This window comes from Apteryx mantelli, chromosome 3, assembly GCF_036417845.1.
Source record: "Apteryx mantelli isolate bAptMan1 chromosome 3, bAptMan1.hap1, whole genome shotgun sequence".
NCBI lineage: Eukaryota > Metazoa > Chordata > Aves > Apterygiformes > Apterygidae > Apteryx > Apteryx mantelli.
In genome coordinates this window covers 56,933,917-56,954,419 of record NC_089980.1, presented here as the reverse complement: position 1 = coordinate 56,954,419, position 20,503 = coordinate 56,933,917, and the positions used below count along the sequence as shown (strand labels likewise).

General features: G+C 42.9%; 1 protein-coding gene across 1 annotated transcript in view; it reads left to right on the top strand.

Moving 5' to 3' along the window:
* Positions 1–116: 116 nt before the first annotated feature.
* Positions 117–20,503, top strand: part of EGLN1 (egl-9 family hypoxia inducible factor 1) — a 37,399-nt gene continuing 17,012 nt past the window's right edge. The window contains exon 1 of the mRNA XM_013946048.2: positions 117–1,185. Coding sequence (XP_013801502.2) covers positions 271–1,185 — 915 coding nt within the window. The 5' untranslated portion in view covers positions 117–270. The remainder of the gene's footprint in view (positions 1,186–20,503) is intronic.

Sequence of the window (20,503 nt, the reverse complement as noted above, 5' to 3'; positions counted from 1 at the left end):
CGCCGCTCTGCCCCCGGGCCGCGCCGCCGCGCGCGGGGCGGCGATGAGGCGGCGCTAGCGGCGGCGGCGCAGGGAGGGCGGCGCGGCCGCCGCGGCAGCCCCGCGCCCGGCCGCCCCCGAGGAGGCCGCGGCGGGCGGCCATGATGCAGTGAGCGCTCCCCTCCCAGCGCGGCCGGGCGGGGGCCGCCTCAGCGCCGCTCCCGCCCGCCTCCTTACATAACCCCTCGGCGGCGGCGGCGGCGGCGGGGCCGCGGCGGCACCAGCAGCGCCATGGCGAATGACAGCGGCGGCGGCGGCCAGGGCGGCGGCGGCGGCAGCAGCGGGAGCGGCGGCGGCGGCAGCAGCAGCAGCAACAGCAGCAGCGAGCGGGACCGGCAGTATTGCGAGCTCTGCGGGAAGATGGAGAACCTTCTGCGGTGCGGGCGCTGCCGCAGCTCCTTCTACTGCAGCAAGGAGCACCAGCGCCAGGACTGGAAGAAGCACAAGCTCATCTGCCGCGGCGGCGGCACCGGCGGCGCGGCGGCGGCACCGGCGGCGGCGGCAGGGGGCGCTGCCGAGCCCCGCGGCGCCGGGGCCGCGGCGGGGGGCGGCGGCCGCGCGGGGGGAGCCGCGGCCGGGGCCGCGGCGGGGGCCGGGGCCGGGGCGGGCGAGGCGGCGCCGGCGGAGGCCCCCGCCGCGGCGGCCGCGCTGACTAACAACCACGTCGCGGCGGCCGCCAGCGGGCCGGCCGAGGCGGAGGCGGCGGCGGCCGGGGAGGCGGCGCTGCTGTACCGGGACAAGTCCGACCTGTACCCGGGCGGCGGGCAGGCGGGGCCCGGCGGCGCCGCGCTGCGCCCCAACGGGCAGACCAAGTCGCTGGTGCCGCAGCGGCTGGCGCTGGAGTACATCGTGCCCTGCATGAACAAGCACGGCATCTGCGTGGTGGACGACTTCCTCGGCAAGGAGCTGGGCGGGCTCGTCGCGCAGGAGGTGCGCGCCCTGCACCACACCGGCCGCTTCACCGACGGGCAGCTCGTCAGCCAGAAGAGCGACTCCTCCAAGGACATCCGTGGCGACAAGATCACCTGGGTGGAGGGCAAGGAGCCCGGCTGCCAGACCATCCGGCTCCTCATGAACAGCATGGACGATCTCATCCGTCACTGCAACGGCAAGCTGGGCAACTACAAGATCAACGGCAGGACGAAAGTGAGTGCCAGACCCCCCCCATGCCCGTTTCCCCCCGTCCCCTGCCCCGGGGGGCAGCGGCGTGCGCGCTTGTGTGTGTCCGTCCGTCCGTCTGTCCGGCCGGCCCGCTGGCGGCCGCAGCCCGGGTTGAGGGCAGGGTGCCCCGCCGCCTGGCTGCGGTGGCCCTCGTCAGGGTGTCGTGCTTGGCGAAGGGGCCCCGGCGTGGCTCCTCTCCTCCCCTCTGGGAAACCCCCTCTCATTTGGATCCTTTAGGTAGCTAAAAGCATGGTCTAGAAGCCTCTGCCCTAGCTGGCGCGTATTGAAATGCGAGCTCTCCCTTAGTCTCCCCAAAAGGCTGGAAATAATATACTTATCGGCCTCTGAAAACGTGGGATAGCGTGCGCTAGTCGCTGAATGTGAAGCGCTCTCAGCGCATACATTGCCCTGAGCACTGCGTTGCTGAGTAATGCAAGAAGCGCTGGGTAGGTGCGTGATGTCCACGTGCGCGAATTTGCTGGGGTCTGGTGCAAACGTGGCTCAGAAAGCAGGCTGTGAAGTGCTGGGCTTAAAATGCACCACACACACGCGACTTATATAAAAGACCTGCATCGCTGGGTGAGTAGCACCGTGATGACACCTTGAATAAGTTACTTGTTGGTCTGCAGTGGAATCCTTTGGCAGTTCTGTTTTACCGTGTGCAGCAAAATGAGATCACTGAGGAGCAGTGAAGCTGTTGGGAAAGACTTTTTTTTTTTTGATTATCATTGTCTTGTTTGTTTATTTGTTTGTTTGTTTCTGTAAAAGTCTTATTTTTCTCCTTAGCTGCATTTTGGGATCAAAGGACGGAGTCAAAATTTCCCATTGTATTAGCCTAATTTGCAATTCTCTTCAAGTCCTTAAAATAAAGCTCACACCCTTAGTAGAGGACTCGTAATGAATATTCATTAGTATCTTTTCAGATTTAAAAAGGCGGGGGGGGAAAGCCCCTTCACAATTTGCTACCTCTATTAAAATATAAGGAAGCTAGTGAATTACTGAGAGCCATCCCATCATATAGTTGTACTGTCTGTCACAGATAGACTGTTGTTGCTGCAGCTGCAGAATCTCAGCTGGTAGGAAGCTGTGAGAAGGAGGAGGGGAGAAACTGGAAGGCAAAAAACAGCCCTGGATTTGTTTCGGGCACAGTAAATTTAAACTCCTGTGATGAAGAAAAGTGAGTGAGAATTTTTATTTTTTTTGAACTGTGGTCTCTGTGTACCTTTAGCTGGACAAATACCGTGTCAAAAGTTTAGCTGGAACATAGTCTGGATTTCTCCTGTATCCCTGTTAGCTTGGATTTTTCTAAGCCAATTTATCTTTCAAACAGATTTAAATCTCTTTAAGGTCCTAGTTCTTTAAACTTGCACTCTAAAAACATCTGTGGCTTTGCTGGATTTCAATTTTTTGCAGTAAAGGGGAATACTGCTTCTGACTTGATGTGTGATGATGGACTTCCGTCAGTAATAAGCACCCAGGCTTTAGAAAAGAACTTCTGGAATTGTAACTGTGATTCCTGGACTATTGTACCTTATAAGTAGTAACTCTTACTTTGCTAATTTTGAAAGAATGTGTGCGGATAGAGGAGAATCCCTTTGTACAGCTAGCTGTGCCTTTCTGTGGAGTGATAGTGAAGCGATGAAGGTTTTCGAGCCCTACTGGGTTTCAGTCACTGCGGAAATACCTGTGTATTTCAGGTATGGGAATAGGTGCACTCCTTTATTCCTCAGTGGTACAGAAATGCATGGCTTTCTGTCTTCTCATTTTCTCCTGCTCATCTCCCAGCAGAAGTCCATGCTGGAAGCATTGCAGTAAAGCTCAGTTTTCTAAACAGCTTCAGCAAGAGCAGAATGAAAGCTGTCAGTAACTTTCACTGGCTCACCCATGAGTTGAGTAAAGGAAAACAACTGGTGAGAAGAGCACAGCAAGTCCGTAGAAGAGACTGAGCTGTTGAAGTGTCTGGCTCAGTGCTTTTTTGAGGATGCTTATTATTAAAGTCAGCAGGGATAGGAGTGATGTAATGACTTTCACCTTCTCTCTTCTTTTGCATCCATGGAGAATTGTACGTTTTCTTCTGCTGTTAATATCACGGTAAACAGCATACAAAGGCTGTGGCTGGGGAAGCGGTCCAGCAGCAGATGCTTTTTACACAGGTCCCTTCTGAGCTCCTGGCAATTTGGCAGGAGGACTGGGGGGAAGAGAAGATTTAAAATGTACGTAGAAGATGTAAAATGTACATGGAGGCATCTCTTGGTTATCTGAAGTCATTTCTTCTTCACTTCTTGCGCCTGCTTTTTCTGGATCTAGATATGTTTGCATTTTGGTAGGAGTCCCAGCATCTCTTTCATTCTTGGCTGTATAGAGGGGTAGGCAGTGGAGATACCGCAATATCCACAGTAGGTGTTACTCTGCAGCTTTTCTGTTAGTGCAGTTTACATGGTGACAGCTGCTTGATTCACTTAATTGGTCAAATACAATCCATTTTCAGATCTTTGAGTACGTTGGTTCTGCAATTCACAGCAAAAACTTGTTATTTTTAAAAAGGAACAGTCTGTGCGTAATACCTGTTCGTTCTTACTGGCTTCATTTCAAGTAACAGAACAAAAATACATGACAATGCAGCTCATATTTTCACCTGACAAACTAACCTCTTACCAAATAATTTTACTACTCCTGTATGTTTATGTTGCAGTATTGTGGTCTGCAGAGTTTGTGTGTGGAGGGCTTAGTGTATTATTTTACTGAAGGTGCTAAATAAACCAATTTGCAGTGTCACAGATGGGATTTGTAATTCCCAACCATCTGAACCAACAAAACAATTCCAGCCCTTGGGGATCCCCCTACCCTGTCTAGAAGACTACCAGTATTAGTCGCACAGGGTAATGGGTTATCGTCTGTATCAAACTGTACCAAACCTCTGCAGCTTGGTGCGCTACCTCATGTAGAAGGTAACCTGTTAAAATTGGGCTGCCTATTTAAATGAGGGATACATAACTGTGTCGGTGAGATATGGGGCAGTGCAGTGTAGGAGTACATGCATCCTCACAAAGACATTTACTGAGAATTCAAACGTTTGTATTTTAAGGTGCAGTGCTGTAGCTTTTAGGAGGAGAAGGTGATTTTACATTAATGGTTCTAAAGGATTTTTGGGGGTCTAATTTTTGTTTTTCACTAGATTTGCGAAGACTTAGTATAGAAAGAGGGTAGGAATTAGAGCACACAGTGGAGTGGATTTATTTATGATTCATTCCCTCTAATAGGATATGCTTGTTTACAGAGCTTGAACTAGATCTCATAAAGGTTAAAGATTCAATAAAAGCTCCTGTAACTTCTATGACAAAATGCCAACCCTTGCACAACATTCAAAAACAAAGCCAGTTTTCTAAGAACACACTACAGCGAACCCAACAAAAATATTTTAAAAACCTCTACTGTAATCAGACTGTGTAAGTGGTTTGGGTTTCTTGTTTGTTTTACATGTCTTACATCTTAAAAATCTCTGCGAGGGTGTCTAGACTGACTGGGCTACCTAAAATTGATCTACCTAACCTGATGTGACTTTGTTTAGGCCTCATCATCAGTAGATTACTCTCCAGCCTGAAAAGTATCTATATAGCAATGGGTATAAACTAGCCGACTGCCTTTTATGTGAGCTTACAGCAGCACTGTAGGCAGTACAACGCAATGGCTGGCTATTTACTCACCTTAAAAGTCTTGACTTACTACATTCCTTGCTTTTGTTCTGTTAGTCTCTCTCTTTCCAGGCTGTGCTTCCTTTTTTGCTAGCAGATCGTGGCACATACTTGTATACGTGAGCTCCAGTGTCTTTCTCCTACTTCCTGTTATTTTCTAGATTTTTCTTCTTCCATCTCCTCCCAAACTATTAATTCTCTCTTTCCTTTCTCTTATCTGTTCTCACATTTGTACGTGTGCATATCTCTGTTTCCTGCCTGCCCTGTCTTAGAGGGCTAGCAGAGGTATAAATCTGCTCATCAAAGCTGGGGAATGAAATATGCCAGAATCTCATCCAGGTGAAAAGGTTTTTCTCCCTCCTTCCCCACTCAGAGACTGGGAGTGGAGGGGGGCAGTACAGTGCTGCTGTTTTTTTTTTTTTTTTTTTTCCTTTGGCTAGGTTTCTCTTTCCTCTGTTGTGGACTGCTGTTCATCTGAAACTTCAAGTGTTTCATAAATATGAAGCTTGCATTCTTTACTGGTATTGTGATAACACTGGGAAACCCCAGTCATGAACGGCGTTTCCCTACTAATCACCATATAAACCAGGGTCTGATCTATTGGCTGTTCCTGCTTCCACCCCCCCCATCTCCTAACACTACCCCAGCCCCTTCATTGATTGCAGATTGAATGGGCAGTTCCTATCACATTTCTTTAGTTTTTGTTTCATTCCCACTCCTTTGTACATCCGACATAAGGGCTACAACTCAAATTGTTCAATTTTAATGCTTTTCTGCCTCTACCAGTATGCCAGTGGCAGCCGCTGCTGCTCAGCCACCAGTGGCTTAAATTGCTTTATAGGCTGTGTGTTGTGCAAGCCTGGTCTTGCGCTTTTTCTTGAAATTGTTGAATTACTTAATTGTGCATCTCTTACTCCTTGTCCCACCCTCCCACCTCCAAATAGAGATATTGACCTGGTTCTAAATACTTTCACTGCTGCTTATGATTTCCTGGGTACCAGTCAATTTTCAGTATCATGCTGCTGCATAGCAGAGTGTCTGGGAGTCTTCTTGAAGACCTAGTGTGCTCTGGATCCAGACTAGCCCGACTGTATCGTCTTAAACTAGGTTCTTTCACAGTTAGTAATATTCCTTTAGAAAATACTCTTCTTACAGTGAGTGAATTTCTCATACCCTGCTGTCAGCTTTTCTAGAAACTGGAAAGAAGAAATTCTCTGCTCTAGCCATTTATTTGTATAGCAGTTGTCATATAAACATGTTGGATTAATGTTACCAAGGAAAGACAAACATAACTAACAAGCAGCAATCAGCTGATACAAGTGAAGCTGTCAACAGCTAGTGTGGCACCAAAATGGCTCCACAGAGAACATGAGAATACACAAGTCTGAGTTTTGCAGATATTGTTTAAAATAGTGTGCAGGAAGTCTGAGCGAGATTTCTAAATGTCCTTTCCACTAGATCTTATTCTGCAAAATATAATTATGTGTGCAATAATAAAACAACAGATGAAAATAAAGGTGGCAACTGACTGACTTGAGTGAATGACAACAACCAAACAGGTATTGAAAGGTGATGACACGGTGCTGGTAGAGGGAAAGTGAGCACAGAAGTTCATAATGGTTCATAATAGCTGACTGTGGGTTTGAATTTGCCATTGATTTGTGGGAAAGAGTGGCCAGGTCTTTCTCAATCTGTATTTACTTGAATTGCTTGAATTTGATTGAATGTTACAGATGCCTGTGCTTATTGATTCCTTTCCTAATGGTGGTGGTTCTGGTGGAGATGGCGTTTTGGTCTAGATGAGTATGTGGTTCAGTGATTCATGGGTATTCAGAATGGTCCACAGTTTGGGTCGTTTTTGTTTTGTTTTGTTTTTAAATCTTTTTCCTGTTGAGGTAGAGCTCTGAAATTTGATGAGTATAGTTTCATTCATTGTTCCTTGTGTACAAGTGTCTTGGGTCCCAAACAGAACAAATGATCAGAAGCCTGTCTGTTGTTCCTGAATGTAAGTGATCTTTTGATCGAGAAGCACAAAGTCTGGAAAGGAAACTTATTTAGGGCCACTGAAAATTAAAACTTGGATCTTTCTCGGAGGTCCTGGTGAGATCTCACACTAAAAGAATTGCAAAAATTTATTATCAGCTTCTGAGAGGCAACTGTGTTAGTGGGATCATTCAGAAGACCTCAGTTTTAGTCCCTGTTAATTGATAATAACACAGACACTGATATCAAGATCAGGTATATCACTAGTATCAGTTTTGCTGAGGTTTGGATTGGTCTCCAGGAATAGCTGTGTATGTGAGCACACTTGCCGTACATGTATACTATGAGGGTTTGTAATCCTGAAGTTAATTTCGTACTTTGACTTAAAAAAAGCCAAAAACAACAAAAAGTCCTCTGCACATTGTAGTGTGTTGATTGTAACTTTGAGGTGTGGTATGAGTATAATGTGCTGAGGTTGGGGAGGACTGTCTGTGACTGCTGTTAACTTCTCCGTATCCCTGTGTCTTAGGCTGTAGTTCAATGATCGCTTTAGGCTGACACTGCCGAAGAAGTAGTCGCTCTTCTTTGCCAGCACAAGTATTTACATGGCCATCCTGTGAACTGGATTGGGGAACTGATCCATCTGAAAAATAAACTGGCAAAAGTAGTGCTCCTGCTTCTCTGTTGGATGTTTGTGCTGGCACAAGGGGCTGGCAGATGATGAGACTTTCTTTCAGCAGCAGCGCAAATTTATGCCAGCTTAAAGTGTTTGCCAAAATACAGCCTTAACTTAACACTTAGGGACAGGTTATCCCAAAACTTGCCCATGAAAATTTGAGTACAGTTTAAGAAATCTTTGCTTGCTATTTAATTTTTTTTCTTCTTAAGCTTTCTTTTCTCTGCTCATCCGTGTTTAGCATGAGACTTGATTTTTGCCATCAAAAATGTATTGTTCTGTCCTCCGAAGCTCTTCCTTGTGACTGTTTTCTATGAAAGTTGTCCTGGTCTACACACATGTAGCATACACAAGGCAAAAAGTATTTTTTTCCATATGAAAAATTTTTTTTTTTTTCTCGCATCTCTGCCCTACCAAAAAAATACCCTCAAACCCTCAAAACAAATGAGCCTGTTAGCTAGATTTCTTATGCTTAATGCAGAGCCCTATCAGTTAGTTTAGAGTTTCCATTAGTGCCAAAAAAATCTGTTGTTTCTCTATTTCAAGATAGAGCTGGCCTGGCGTCCTTCCACAAGCAGCGTTTTGCTGCAGTTTGTTTCAGTTCGTTGCTGACTGCCGTCGGTAAGGACGGTCCCGGCTCAGCCGCGGCCCCTTGCGCCAGGTCCAGCTCCTGCTTCCGCTTCCAAGGCTTGCTCTGAAGTGGACAATTTCTGTACTATTTCATTTTCTTGTCCTGTTTCCTCTCTGTTCCCTGGTGCATTAGGATAGCTGTATGAAGTGCTGGTTTTCTCTTGCTTGCTTTTCTTCCAGTCATTTTTTGACTGTGCAACTGCAGTTAATTTTTGAGTTGTTGCCGTTCCAGAGAAACTTTTTGTCTTGTGGTTCATGCACATCAGTGATTTCAGTACGCTGTGGGTCGTTAATCTCATTATTTCCTGTTGGTGGTATCAGTGCTTTCTGACAGCGTTGTTGACGTGCTGTGCTGTCTGTCCTGGGCACAACAGGCTCTATTAAACATTGCCCACAAACCAAGCGGGACACTGCTCATCATAGTTTTACAGCTTGAGAGGAAGAGCCGCCTTCCCTTGTCTGTGGCCTCCTAGACAGAAAGTCTTTGAAAATGGTGTCCCGCCAAGTCACAGGACTGTCTGAACAGCACTTCTCCTCTCATTCCTAAGTTAGTTGTATCAGGAGTCTTGGTGGGGCTTGGAGATATTTTCCCTTTTCCTAGATCACATGTAACTTCTGAATAGTTTGCCAACTGTTTCCAGCAAAGAAATCCATAGCATATTATTCTCTTTATGAATACAGGTAAATATCATGAATGTTTGTAATAAGTCCTGGTGTTTAGACTATGTCCTGGTTAATCTGGACAGTTTTTGGCTTCATACAGGTGAGATTGCTATTGGGATTTTGCAAAACATTGTCTTTCTAGCTGCTACCATGTTGCCCTTTACTGAGCGCTAGTATGTCCGACCTTGTAGCTTAACTGAATGCTTTCTGCTGTAACAGAAAGGAAAGATGTTTTATAAAGGAAAACAAATACTCTCTATAGAACAAATAGTTTCTTTTTGCTCATCCAAAAACTAGCCCAATGGATTTTCCTTAGACTACTTGAAGAGCTCTTGTACTAAGTCAGAATTTTGGTTTCAATTCAAAATAGTTCATTTTTGGACTGTTGTGAGTGGATTGGTTAGTTAATCCTTTAGTGTGATGCTCCTTGGGCTTCCTGTCTCTTGCGCTTATTATTTTGTTATCATACCTTAAGCGAGTGACTCGCCACTTCCAAGGACTGTGCAAATGTTTTTCGGAGACAACTTTACTCCAAAGATGTCAATCTAAGTTTCTTGATCATTGGTATGATTTTTCATAACTACGCTAATGAAATAACATAGTAAAAGTAGTATTTTCAGTGAACAGGGCAGTAAAGTTATTTGTTTTTTCAGCTACCACTAAATGGAGTAATCATTATTTATGATATCCTTAGTGTCTTTCACATTTGTGACTTACTACTTACACCATTCAAAAGGAGAACTAATACTGATCTTTGTGGCCATTTGAAGAAGTCCTCTGGTGCTCATTAAGTCCTGCTAAACTACCTTCCAGTTTGAGGGTTACTGGTTAATGATAGTTGATGGAGCATATTTTCAGTGCTAGCTTGTGCCAGAATTAGTTGGTACGTTGCAGTCACAAGCTTTGGGTTGAAAGCTAATTCACTCGCTGTTCCAGGACAGTGTCTGTCAAAAATAGAGCAATGCTTTTATGCACATAACAGCTGCTTACAGTTGAAGACTTACTTGCTCTTTGGTATTTAACTTAAAATTACCCAGGAGTATTAGCGTGTAATGCTATAAATAGGAATCGTGTAGAAAAGTGTGTGTCTGTATGTCTGTATGGGCATTGTGTGTGAATGTAGGCAGTTATGAAGATCATACCTGTAGGCTAGTTAATGGAGCCTAACAAAAAAGACTGTTTTACACCTGACGATTAATTTCATGCATTGATTTAGGGTCTGGTCAACTTGGAGCACACAGTTTGACCCTAAAGACTTCCTGGTCTCTACAAATTGCTTGAATTTTGAGGAAATTTTGTGTGGCCCTAGTAGGCTGTCTGTGAGGGCAGGGTCTGCAACTGCCTTGCCTCGTTTCAGCAAAGACGGGCGTTATACTGAAAAAGGATATGAAGGTGAACGCAGTGAGTGATTCCAGGAAGCTGTTCTGTTTCCCTCATAACAAGGTAGAGGAATCGGTGAGTTGAACATCAAATCACTGTGTAAGAAGTTTATTAAAATGCAGTAAACTAGCTGAAAGCTTGAGGGTTTTTTTGTGCATTTGTTTGATTTTTATAAAGGTATTTTAAATTTATTTAGAGGAGGAGCTTGCACTGTCAATTCGCACCACTTAGTTCTGTTTGTAGCTCAAAATTCTTGGTGAAGCAGCAGAGGATGGAGGCTTCTCTCCTGGGCACACACTTCCTGGGACTTGTTGACTTTTTAGTGAATCAGCATCTGTTATCTTCATGCTTACATAGTTCAGAAAGCTGCAGAAAACATAGCTAGATCAGCCTTGAAGTTACTGGTTAAATTAAACTGTAAATTTTCAGGAATAGAATAACCTGACTGATGTGACAATGTGGAATTTAAATTGCTATAGATCAAAACCTTGGTGCAAACTCATTTTGGGTCAGAAATCCTCACATACTAAAGTTCTCATGTAACAATGTGCTCTGAAAAAGCCCAGGGATGTAGCACATGAAAGAAAGATATATAGATATATAGAGATATATATATATTTTTTTTTTCAAAGCAGTTTACAGTTGGTTAATAAGGTATTTTTCTCCTTGCTGCTCAGTGTCCTGTTCAAACATCTGTTCAGCTAACGTTCACCGTGGAAGTCGGGCTCTGCAAACAGCCTCTGCTGTATATGAACAGCACTAGGCGCTTCTCGTTTCAGTTCGTTGTTCCATTGTTGTTACAGCAGCTGGCATGCAGCCTTGCCGCTGTGAGAAAGGAAACTGCGGGCAGTTGATAAGGGCATCTTGAACTCGCTCAGTTTCAACTGGCGTATTATATGATGCCCAGTGAAATCGATGCTGGGTAATCATACTTCTGTGTGGCTTAACATTATTTTTTCTCCTTTAGCCTGCATATGATAAAGTGTCAGCCAGTCAGAAGCACTCTTCTTCGTAAAAGCAGATTCACTTTTTCAAGTCATACAAGGAAACGCTGCGTGGGCTTGGGATTTTTTAGCCTCGAGAAGAGAAGCCCGGAGGGGGGATCTGATTGATATGTAGAAATACCTGATAGAGGGAGTAAAAAAAAGACGGTGAGGGAGAGAGCGCTCTTCTCAGTGGTACCCAGTGGCAGGACAAGAGGCAATGGGCCCAAACTGAAACACAGGAAATTCCACTTGAATGTAAGCAAAAACTTTTTTACTGTGAGGGTGGCAGACACTGGAACAAGTTGCCTGGAGAGGTTGTGGAGTCTCCATGAACTCGATGGGACACGGTTGTGGGCAACCTGCTGTAGCTGACCCCGCCTGAGCAGGGGGGTTGGACCAGAGGATCTCCAGAGGTGCCTTCCCACCTCAACCATTCTGCGCTTTTGTGAAAAACAAATACTGCCATTTGGAGTGGCAGAGATTTAAAATGAGTCAGTTTTTGAAGTCAGTGGGAATAGTTTTTTTCCAGCAGTGGCACAGTCAGTAACTCCTGCTTACTCCATCTCTGCTAGAGTGAAGTGACCAGAAGTCTGTCTTCCTACTAGCAGTCATTTGCTTCTTAAAGGAATGCTGTTGTTAGATAAATAATTAACACATCAGTCTAAAATATTGCTGTCTTGGATCCCTATTTAGTTACGTAGGTTGTCACTTGTACTATAGTCTGTGCTGCTACCTCTTCACTGTTTTCTCCCACGTTACCTATTTTACAGTTAATCTGTGTATATGTGCCCATTGTGCAGTCCTAGGATAGCTTCAGATTTAAAGTATTTGTACACTCTGCAAGACTGATTTAACCAAATGTTTAAGGAAGTTAAAATCGATCCTTTATCTATAGGAGGGGCTCATACTGTCAGTGTAAAAGTACCCTGATGCTTAGATATGCTTTTGGGACCTTTTCTATAGTGAGAGGACATGCTGCACCAGGGATAGCCATACTTTTTCAGCCAGGGAGCCAGAAAAATGAAATGTGCTGTTTCAAAACCACAAGCTATCAAAAAGTGCTTTACTGTAATGTTTCCCATATTTTTGCTTCATGCTATGCAGTAATCTTGTAACAAACATCTAGACAAATTTATTTTCAGTATATTTTAGTTCTAAGAAAAATGCCACGAACTTAACATTGAGAGTAGTTACCCTTTCACAGAAATGTAATGAAGGCTCCAGTAAGAGTCAGGCTCGTGTAGTCTGTCAGGCAGTTCTATAAATCAAAGAATTGCTGCTCTCAGGTTACAGTCCTTGCCCACCTTTTAACTTCTAGCCGTTTCTTTTCTTTCCTCTGTATTCCCCATATAAACTTGTCAGCTCCTCTTGCTTGCTTTCCTCCTGCCTGGGATCCCCTGCTGATCTTGGTGCGCAGTGGTGGAGCCTTTATCTATTGACTACACGGAGAAGGAGCAGAAGCTGTGAGAGGCAGGCAGCCCTGCCAGTCAGCGCTCACTGGCCCTGCAATGGTTACAAACAGCTAGTTTTTCCTCTGTTATTTCTTGCCATCAGGTATTCAGCAGCAGCAGGCACCCTATCAATAGGCTATCCTCTGCAAGGACTGCCTTTGAAAGATAAGAGCTGCATGTGCCTCGTGAGATGCCAGTTGACCATCCATGCCCTGTATCTAGTCATAAATTGAAGCCAGATGGAGTTGTGCTCATCTGAGGTGACCTTCTGTATAAACTAGATGGTAGAATGTGAATTGTAGGTCAAAGCTATGTCTTTTAGAAGAATATTCAATCCTACTGTTTAAAAAAAAAAAAAATCCAGTGAAACAAAGTATAAAACAGCCCATCATTAAATTGTTCAAATGATAATGATCCTTTCTGCTCAAAATTTGTATGGTTTTTGCAGTCTGAATAATCTAGTTTCAGATTCTTGTGATTTGATTTCCCCCCCCCCCCCATGTGTTTGCTGGATTAGAATACTCACTTATCAGTCATCTCACCCTCATATAGGTATTTATCATCTGTGATTATACCACTTTGTTGTAAATAATAATCGGTGTGTATATGAGGTTTTGAAATGTATGTAAAATGATGCTCCTGTATGCCTTCCAGCTTCTAGCAATTCAGAAACTTTCTGAGCCAGAGGTTGTATCCTGGCCACAGTTCTTAATAGCCATGGATGGACATATTTGCCATTAATTTATGTAATCTTGTTTTAAAAGCCATTTGTACTTTTGGCCTCCGCAGCATCCTGTTACAATGGGTCCCGCAGTTTGATTAGGTAGAAAAAGAACTTCCTTTTGTTTAAAACCTACGGCCTGATGATTTTAATACTGTCTAGATTTTGGGTTGTGAAAACTCTTTTCCAATAGTTTCACCTTTTATGTTTTTAAAAATCTGCCATTTTCTTCCTTACATTTTTCAACTGGTGCCTTTTCTCTCCTAAACTGAGGAGTCCTAGTCTTTCTGGTCTTTGTTCAGATGGGTACTGCTCCACGCTTCTTGTCATTCCTGTTGCTCTTTTATGCATTTCTTTTCTGGTTTTGCCCCTTCAAGGTAAGGCAACCAGAACTGTGGTATTAATATACAGGTACATCATGGATTTGTATACTGGCATAATGGTGTATTTTGTCCATGTTTCCTCTCCTTGTCTAACGATTTCTGACGCTCTTTGCCTCTGCTGCTGTGCTGAGGTGCTGTTCTAAGAGAACTGCCTGCATTTAATACAGAGTTTGTTCTAAAGTGATGGTAGCCAGTTTAGAGCCCATCACTGTATATTTATAAGGAGAATGATATATATACACTTTTTTTTTCCAGGGCATTCGTTTGCACTTACTGAATTTTGCCTACCTTTTTCTTGTCCAGGTACTTTGGTATCGTTTTACCCTCTGTGCACTTTTCTGCAGTCAGTGGTAGAACGGATTATGCAAAATATTTTTGTATTGTATGTAAGCACTGTCACTTTACTGCTCACTCCCTTTTCCCTGATTGTATATATGGTTATTTTGAAAATTACCAGTCCTGTGGGGCAGTAGCTGTCATTTTTCACTGAAAGGAGGTTAGTTCCCTGTAACGAAATTGCTGTTTAATTTACCATTCTATTGCTATTTCCTTTGTCTGCTCCAGTGCTTGGGAATGCCTTGAGAGTAAGATCTTATAGAAACACCATGCTTAAAGTGCTCTGTGCGTCAACATTTCTAATTTTTGTATTAGAATTAATGTGTAGAATAAGTTTGTATTAAATCCCCATTATAGCTGGGAGAAAATGACATGTCGTAGCTCCCTTAGACCTCCTAACACCTGGCACAGGCTCAAGAACAACACTGGAGTTCCTAGACTGGAGTCCTGACTTTGTCATTTTCCTTAGAGAAAATAGAAAACAGGAGTGGTAACTTACAGTATAATTTTGGTGCAGCCTTTGGCTTGTGATAAGTTATATAGGAATTAGTAAGATAAATGTATACTTATTTTTATCCATAGAGCCCTATAACTCTTTATACAGAGCAAACATGAAAAATAAGTCTCCTGCAGGAGAAGAAATGTAAATGAAAATGCTATCAACAAGCCTTATTTTCAGTTTAATCTTCTCATATGGCAACATGAATATTGCAGAGGTGGTGTTTTTGGAGTTTACTTTTTACTGTCCCTATTGCTTTTTCTGTACATATATCCTGCTACTTCAAAGCTGTACTCATTAAAAGGCAAAGCCGGTAACAAATGACCCTTCTTCACTACTGAGGCTTCAGGTTCTACAGTTCAACTAATAATAGCTCCATAGTAAAACTCCTGAGAAAAATTCCCTCTGAATGAGAGTGAATATTCCAAAAACACTCCCCCCCCCCCCCCCCCCCCCCAGTTTGGGTACAGCTTTCAAGAGGAAGTAATGGAATTCTCCAGGGACTCAGTGGGGAACAGACTTTCCCTGTGATAGGAAGATACAGTCCTTTTGAGATTTTTTCCTTTGACAAATCTCTCTCTCTCTCTCTCTCTCTCTCTCTCTTTTTTTTTTTTTTTAAATCCTTATTTTGTAAGGATGGGTTATCTTGGCTTTGAAGCCCTCGACTGAAGCTGCCTTTACAGATGGAAGAAAATTCTTGTTTTCTGGAACAACCTTCAGCAGTCTTGCCAATAATTGCATAGAATTGTTTGTATTAATTCTGGGAATAAAATACAATATGTTCTTTTTACTGGCAGTTTAGGGCTCTTGCGTGTGCCAGCCTGGGAGGACCAGTCGCTGTGCTTGAGCTTGAGTGCAGGGCTGCAGTTCAGAGGGACCTAGACAGGACTAAGAGAAATGTTGTGAAGGTCAGCAAGAATGAAAGCAAGGTCCTGCACCTAGGAAGGAGGAACCGCATGCAACAGTGCTGCCTGGGCACCCCCTGGTTGGGGGTCAGCAAGTGCTGGGGGTGGGGATCATCACGTCCCCCAGTCTACAGGCTGTGCTCCTGGGACGCTGCTGGCTGCCTCTGCTGCCAGGGCACACTGCTGGATCGTGTCCCCCTGGCCTGGGCTGTTTTCGTATTCAGGAATTTAGCTGTAAAATGTTTTCAAGTAACCAGTTAATATTATCATGTGTTCCTGCCTACCAGCTTGATGCCCATTTTTCTCATTTGAATAAATGATATAAAAACAGTGCCTACTCTGAGGAATTATTAATGAAGTATAAGCTAAATCCTCAGCTCTAATAATTCTGTGTTTTTCTCTGCTAGCAAAAACCAACTAATTATTTAAAATGATAAATGAATCCATTCCAGCTATAACTAATGGAAGAATTTTGTGTGGAATGCTGCAGTTATCTACTGTTACAGTACCTGTTGTTTGAATTGATTGTTTTTTTGTTTTGTTTTTTTTTTCTTTCTAGTTAGCTTTTTGCCACTCTGTGTGAACTTTTTATCTGGGAGACAAATCATGTGAGTAGCCTTCTGAATGCAGTGGGTGGATATGAGTACAGTAGTACCTGTGCTATACATCTAGTAGTAGCTTTTTACTTATTTTTAGTTGCAATTCAGTGTGCTGGTAGTAACCTCCTATATTTGAGAGGTTTTGCAGTGCAGTTGATAAAGGGACTGAAGGACACAGAAAAGAAAGCAATTACAGTTGAGGCCTTGCGGGGTATCTCAGTTGTTAGTGCTGGCAACTTGATTTCATGGGGTTAGTAGCAGGGCAGTTGCAATTAAAAACTGTGCTTTGGAACTTGCTCCCTTTCATTATCAAAGCGCATGTTTGGCAAGCGTTGAAGCATTCCACAAGTTTTTACCCGCTCCTACTTTTCCACCCTCCTTTTCCTTTCGGTCTTTCACTTGTTTCAGGTTTTTTTTTTTTTCCCCCTCTTCTTTGGTTTTGCATATCTCATATCAAGTGCGGACTTGCAGTGGATGCAAAGTGAGCCCTGGGAGCTGTATTATCTTTACAATAAAGATAAAGGGCCATCTACTGCGAGTAATATAAGTTAGTAAATCAGTTACCTGTCTGCAGGTAACTTTCTGAAATGTTATCTCCTATTAAGAAATTATTATTCACTGGTAGTGTAAAATAATAAATCTATATTTTAGAAGATCTGTTGTTTATTTTCAGTAATTATATAGAAATTGCATTTTAAATTATGGTCCATGGCTGAAAAATACACTGCATTCAACCCTGAAATCTATCATGATTGCCTGTTGGTTTGAATTGGTAGTTTGTTTCTTGTCTAGAAATGTGTAATGTAGTATTTTGTGTATTTGATTATTGTTTCACTTGTTTATTAGTTTTCATGGTACTCAGCATTACTTTCCCCCTTTTGGTAATACTTTCTTCTGGCAGTGCTGCTGCTACTTCTGGTATCTGTTTCTTCTCAGTCTTCCTTTTGCTTCATTGTACATCCTTTTTGCTTTTTGTTCTTTCAGTAATTTCCACTGCTGTTGCTTAAGACAGTGATGACGGGGAGTTCATATCCTTGAGTTGTTTCCGGATGTTTGCAGACGAAGGCAAATAATGTTTCATCAGTTATGTTTTTAGGTATACTCTGGATTTTTATTTTTATTTTTTTGTCACAAGTGTAAAGCTAGAAACTGTCTTTGAAAAATGTAAACTTTTATTCTGCAAATCTTCCATGTAGGTTGTATAAATCTGTCTTATGGCTTGGATCTCATGAGCTGGCAAGACACCTCTGATCTGGCCTATTACTGCTAGTCCCTGTAGTCTTTCTCCAGTGAGTACAGTATACCGTAAAGCCTAATTGTCCTTCAGTTTACTAAAAAAGGTATTGCTGTTTGGATTTTTGGTGACGTGTTAAAAGCTCTCCGCAAAACGAGGTTGGTTGAGAGGATGGGCTGTGTCTGTCCTGCCTCCAAATCCGTCGTTCCGGGATGGAATCTGGAACAAAGTGTTTCCCTTCTTACCAAACGCAGTGCTTTTAAAAAGGTTTAAGAGTAACTGTTGGTTACACGCTACCTCAGCCAGGGGTTAGCATTTCCAATTTTCTGCCCGAGAGCTTTAGGAGGGGCGTCCTGGTTCTTGTGGATGTCTCGGGAGAGGACAGAAACTTCAGCAGTAAGTTGTGTTTCAGAGAGGTTTTTGCTCTTGTTCCTGTCGAGGCCGATTTCTGTTTGCTGTAGCTTTTCTTTTGTGTCATCGCTTCATGTACAGTTTCAGTTCCGCTCCCTTCTGATTTTTAGAGGGGGAAATATGTAGTTTGAGATTAGCACCCTGCTTGTAACTGTGATATTTGTCCAGTCATGGCCATGGCAATGCCGACTGATGGGAATCTTGACAGGTAGAATCAGCAGGTTTTTTTAGTGGTTGTTTGCAGAAAAGGACTAATCTGTCTGGAAAAGCCTACTTGCCTTCTAGGAAGGGTGAATAATTCATTTTCATGAATGTATAAAGTATTCCTTTTGTTATCAAAATAATGGTAAGGAGGAGAGTAACTGATTTCTGTGACTGGATTGCCTATTTCCATAGCGCTTCCATAATGCTCCGTATAAATGGACTTGGAGCAAACCAGATGGGTTCCTCGTAATCTACTGGTATTTAGTAACACAATAGATTTTATTTTCCCTGAGCTTAAGTTTGCTATAGATTCAGCTGAATTTTAGAAAAAGGTGGGGGGGTTTGTATCGTCTAGGCCAGGATGGGCAGTTTCCTCAAGTTTTTCTCGCTGCCTGCAGTCAGTGTTCAGTACATTCGGATCTTTCTCGTGTTCACATGCCCACATACTCCTAAAGCAAATAAATAACATTCCTGAGGCGGTCTTGCCCTGGAATTGCATTGTGCCTCTGTTACTTTCCCGTCACAGCACACGTTAGCGTGAACTTGCTGATAGGCAGGCAAGCGCAGGCAGTAGATGAGGCTGGGGACTGACAGGCTTGGCGCTGCCGGCTCAAATGGGGCAAACGGGCTCAGTGCCGTTTTGCTCTGCATTTGCAGCTGGCAAAGAAAAGCAAGTTGTCTGTCCCAGCGGCCGTGGCCGTGTGGTTCTACAAGTGTTTTCATTTCTCGAGAGGAAATATCTTCGATTTAGTGCAGGCTGAGTTTAGTACTGCAGAATGCTGCTTTAAGCTGAAGTAGTGTATCTCAGTCCGTTTGAGCATTATGTGAGAGGGATATTTTCAGAGACACTTTGTTGACTTGGTTGTCAACATTAAAACATGCCCACCGCATTTGTGATCAGCCTTTAATTAGTTTGGCCTTACCTGCTGTTTCTCGTGACTCTGCTCGAGCACCGGTGGGAATTTAATACCGAAGGAATGCCAGCAGTGCTTGTATAATGCTACCTGCGCTTGATCCGGGTACGTGTGGGTGATCCGGCTAAACTATACCATGTGTGAGAGAGGCCCTATTACAGTGTCATGGTGGGATAGTAAAGAAAAGCTTGGGTAAAGTCAGCTCGTGTGTGAAAAAGCAGTATGGACGGAGTCAGCATTGCTTGGATTTAAATTGTAGGTGGTTTTAAAACATATTACCAGCTGTTTGTAGCTATTTGACTATAAATCTCAGTAAGACTTTTGTGCAAGGTTAGTATTATTTACAGCACTACTTTGTCTGTTATCATTCCGCTGCATAGTTATTTTTTTAATTTATAAATATTTTAAAGGAATTATCTGAACCCAAATAGTAGGAGTAAATGATACATAGTGTATCGTGTCGAGTTTGGAATACTATGGGCACTGCTGAATACTGTATGTCCCCTTGCAAATATCCTTAAAAATTATTTTTAAAATAACTTTTCATCAACACACCGTTTATGGTAGTAAATCTTTCTATAGATTAAGACCTACATGTGGTAGCTGAGACCTTGACTTAAACATTTTAAAGTGTGTTCATATGGATAGTGTAAATCTAAGATACTTACTGTACAAATACCTTCCTATGTGGCTAGCTTTACTACTAAAAGTACAATCCTATTATCGTGCCCTTGCACAACATTCATATTTTATCAAGGAATCTTTCCTGTAAGCTAAATTTCAGTTTTATAGTTATTTTGCTCCTTAAGGTGGGAATAGAATGATAGTTTTAAATAAGAAATGGAATTATTAAAATCAGTCATTACTTTTTTAATTTATGATATATCTCCTAGTACTTAGCAAAATTATCATGTAAAGTTTCTTATCTTTGATAGGGAAAAAGTTCTAAGCTTCTCAGTATTTACGGTTTGGTGGGGGGAGGAGAATATTGGTGATGATGGTGATATTCTTTAAATGGCAAATCTCTCAGTCATACACTCTACCAAATGTTACAATGTGTGTGGGGTGGGGGGGTTGGTTTTTTGGGTGTTTTTAAGCCCCACCAAACCCTCCCACCCCAGCTGTAATCCTTAGGGCTTCCTTCCCCTTCCTAAACCTCTCCTGGAATTAAGTATAAAAAGCCTTCAGTTTTAAAGTTTGGGCTAATGTACGTGCTTGTGCAAACTTTATTTTTACGGTAATCTAAGTTCAATTTATCCAGTAGGTCTCACACAATTAAACAAATGCAGTGATTGTGTGTAATAATCTTAAAATAGGTAATCCCTCTTTGTCATGTGTGATCATTAGTGTGTCTGCTGATGCCGTGTGGTTGAGAATACATGTTAGCTCTGACGTTCTGCTGTAAAATTATATTTTAACTGATGTAGTTGAGTAGCAGTTAATGTTTTACTAATTTACTGCAGTATCATAACTTTTTAAAATGTATTATTTCTAGTTTTTAAAGATGCTGCTTTTCTATCTTCTAGAACCGATAATGATGAAACTAGTAAGTTGACTAGGGTCATGCAAGAGCAAAATGTTCTGCCCTTTCTTGGAAAGAAGTAGTTCCAAAGTTGTTGTTTTTTAAATATAATAT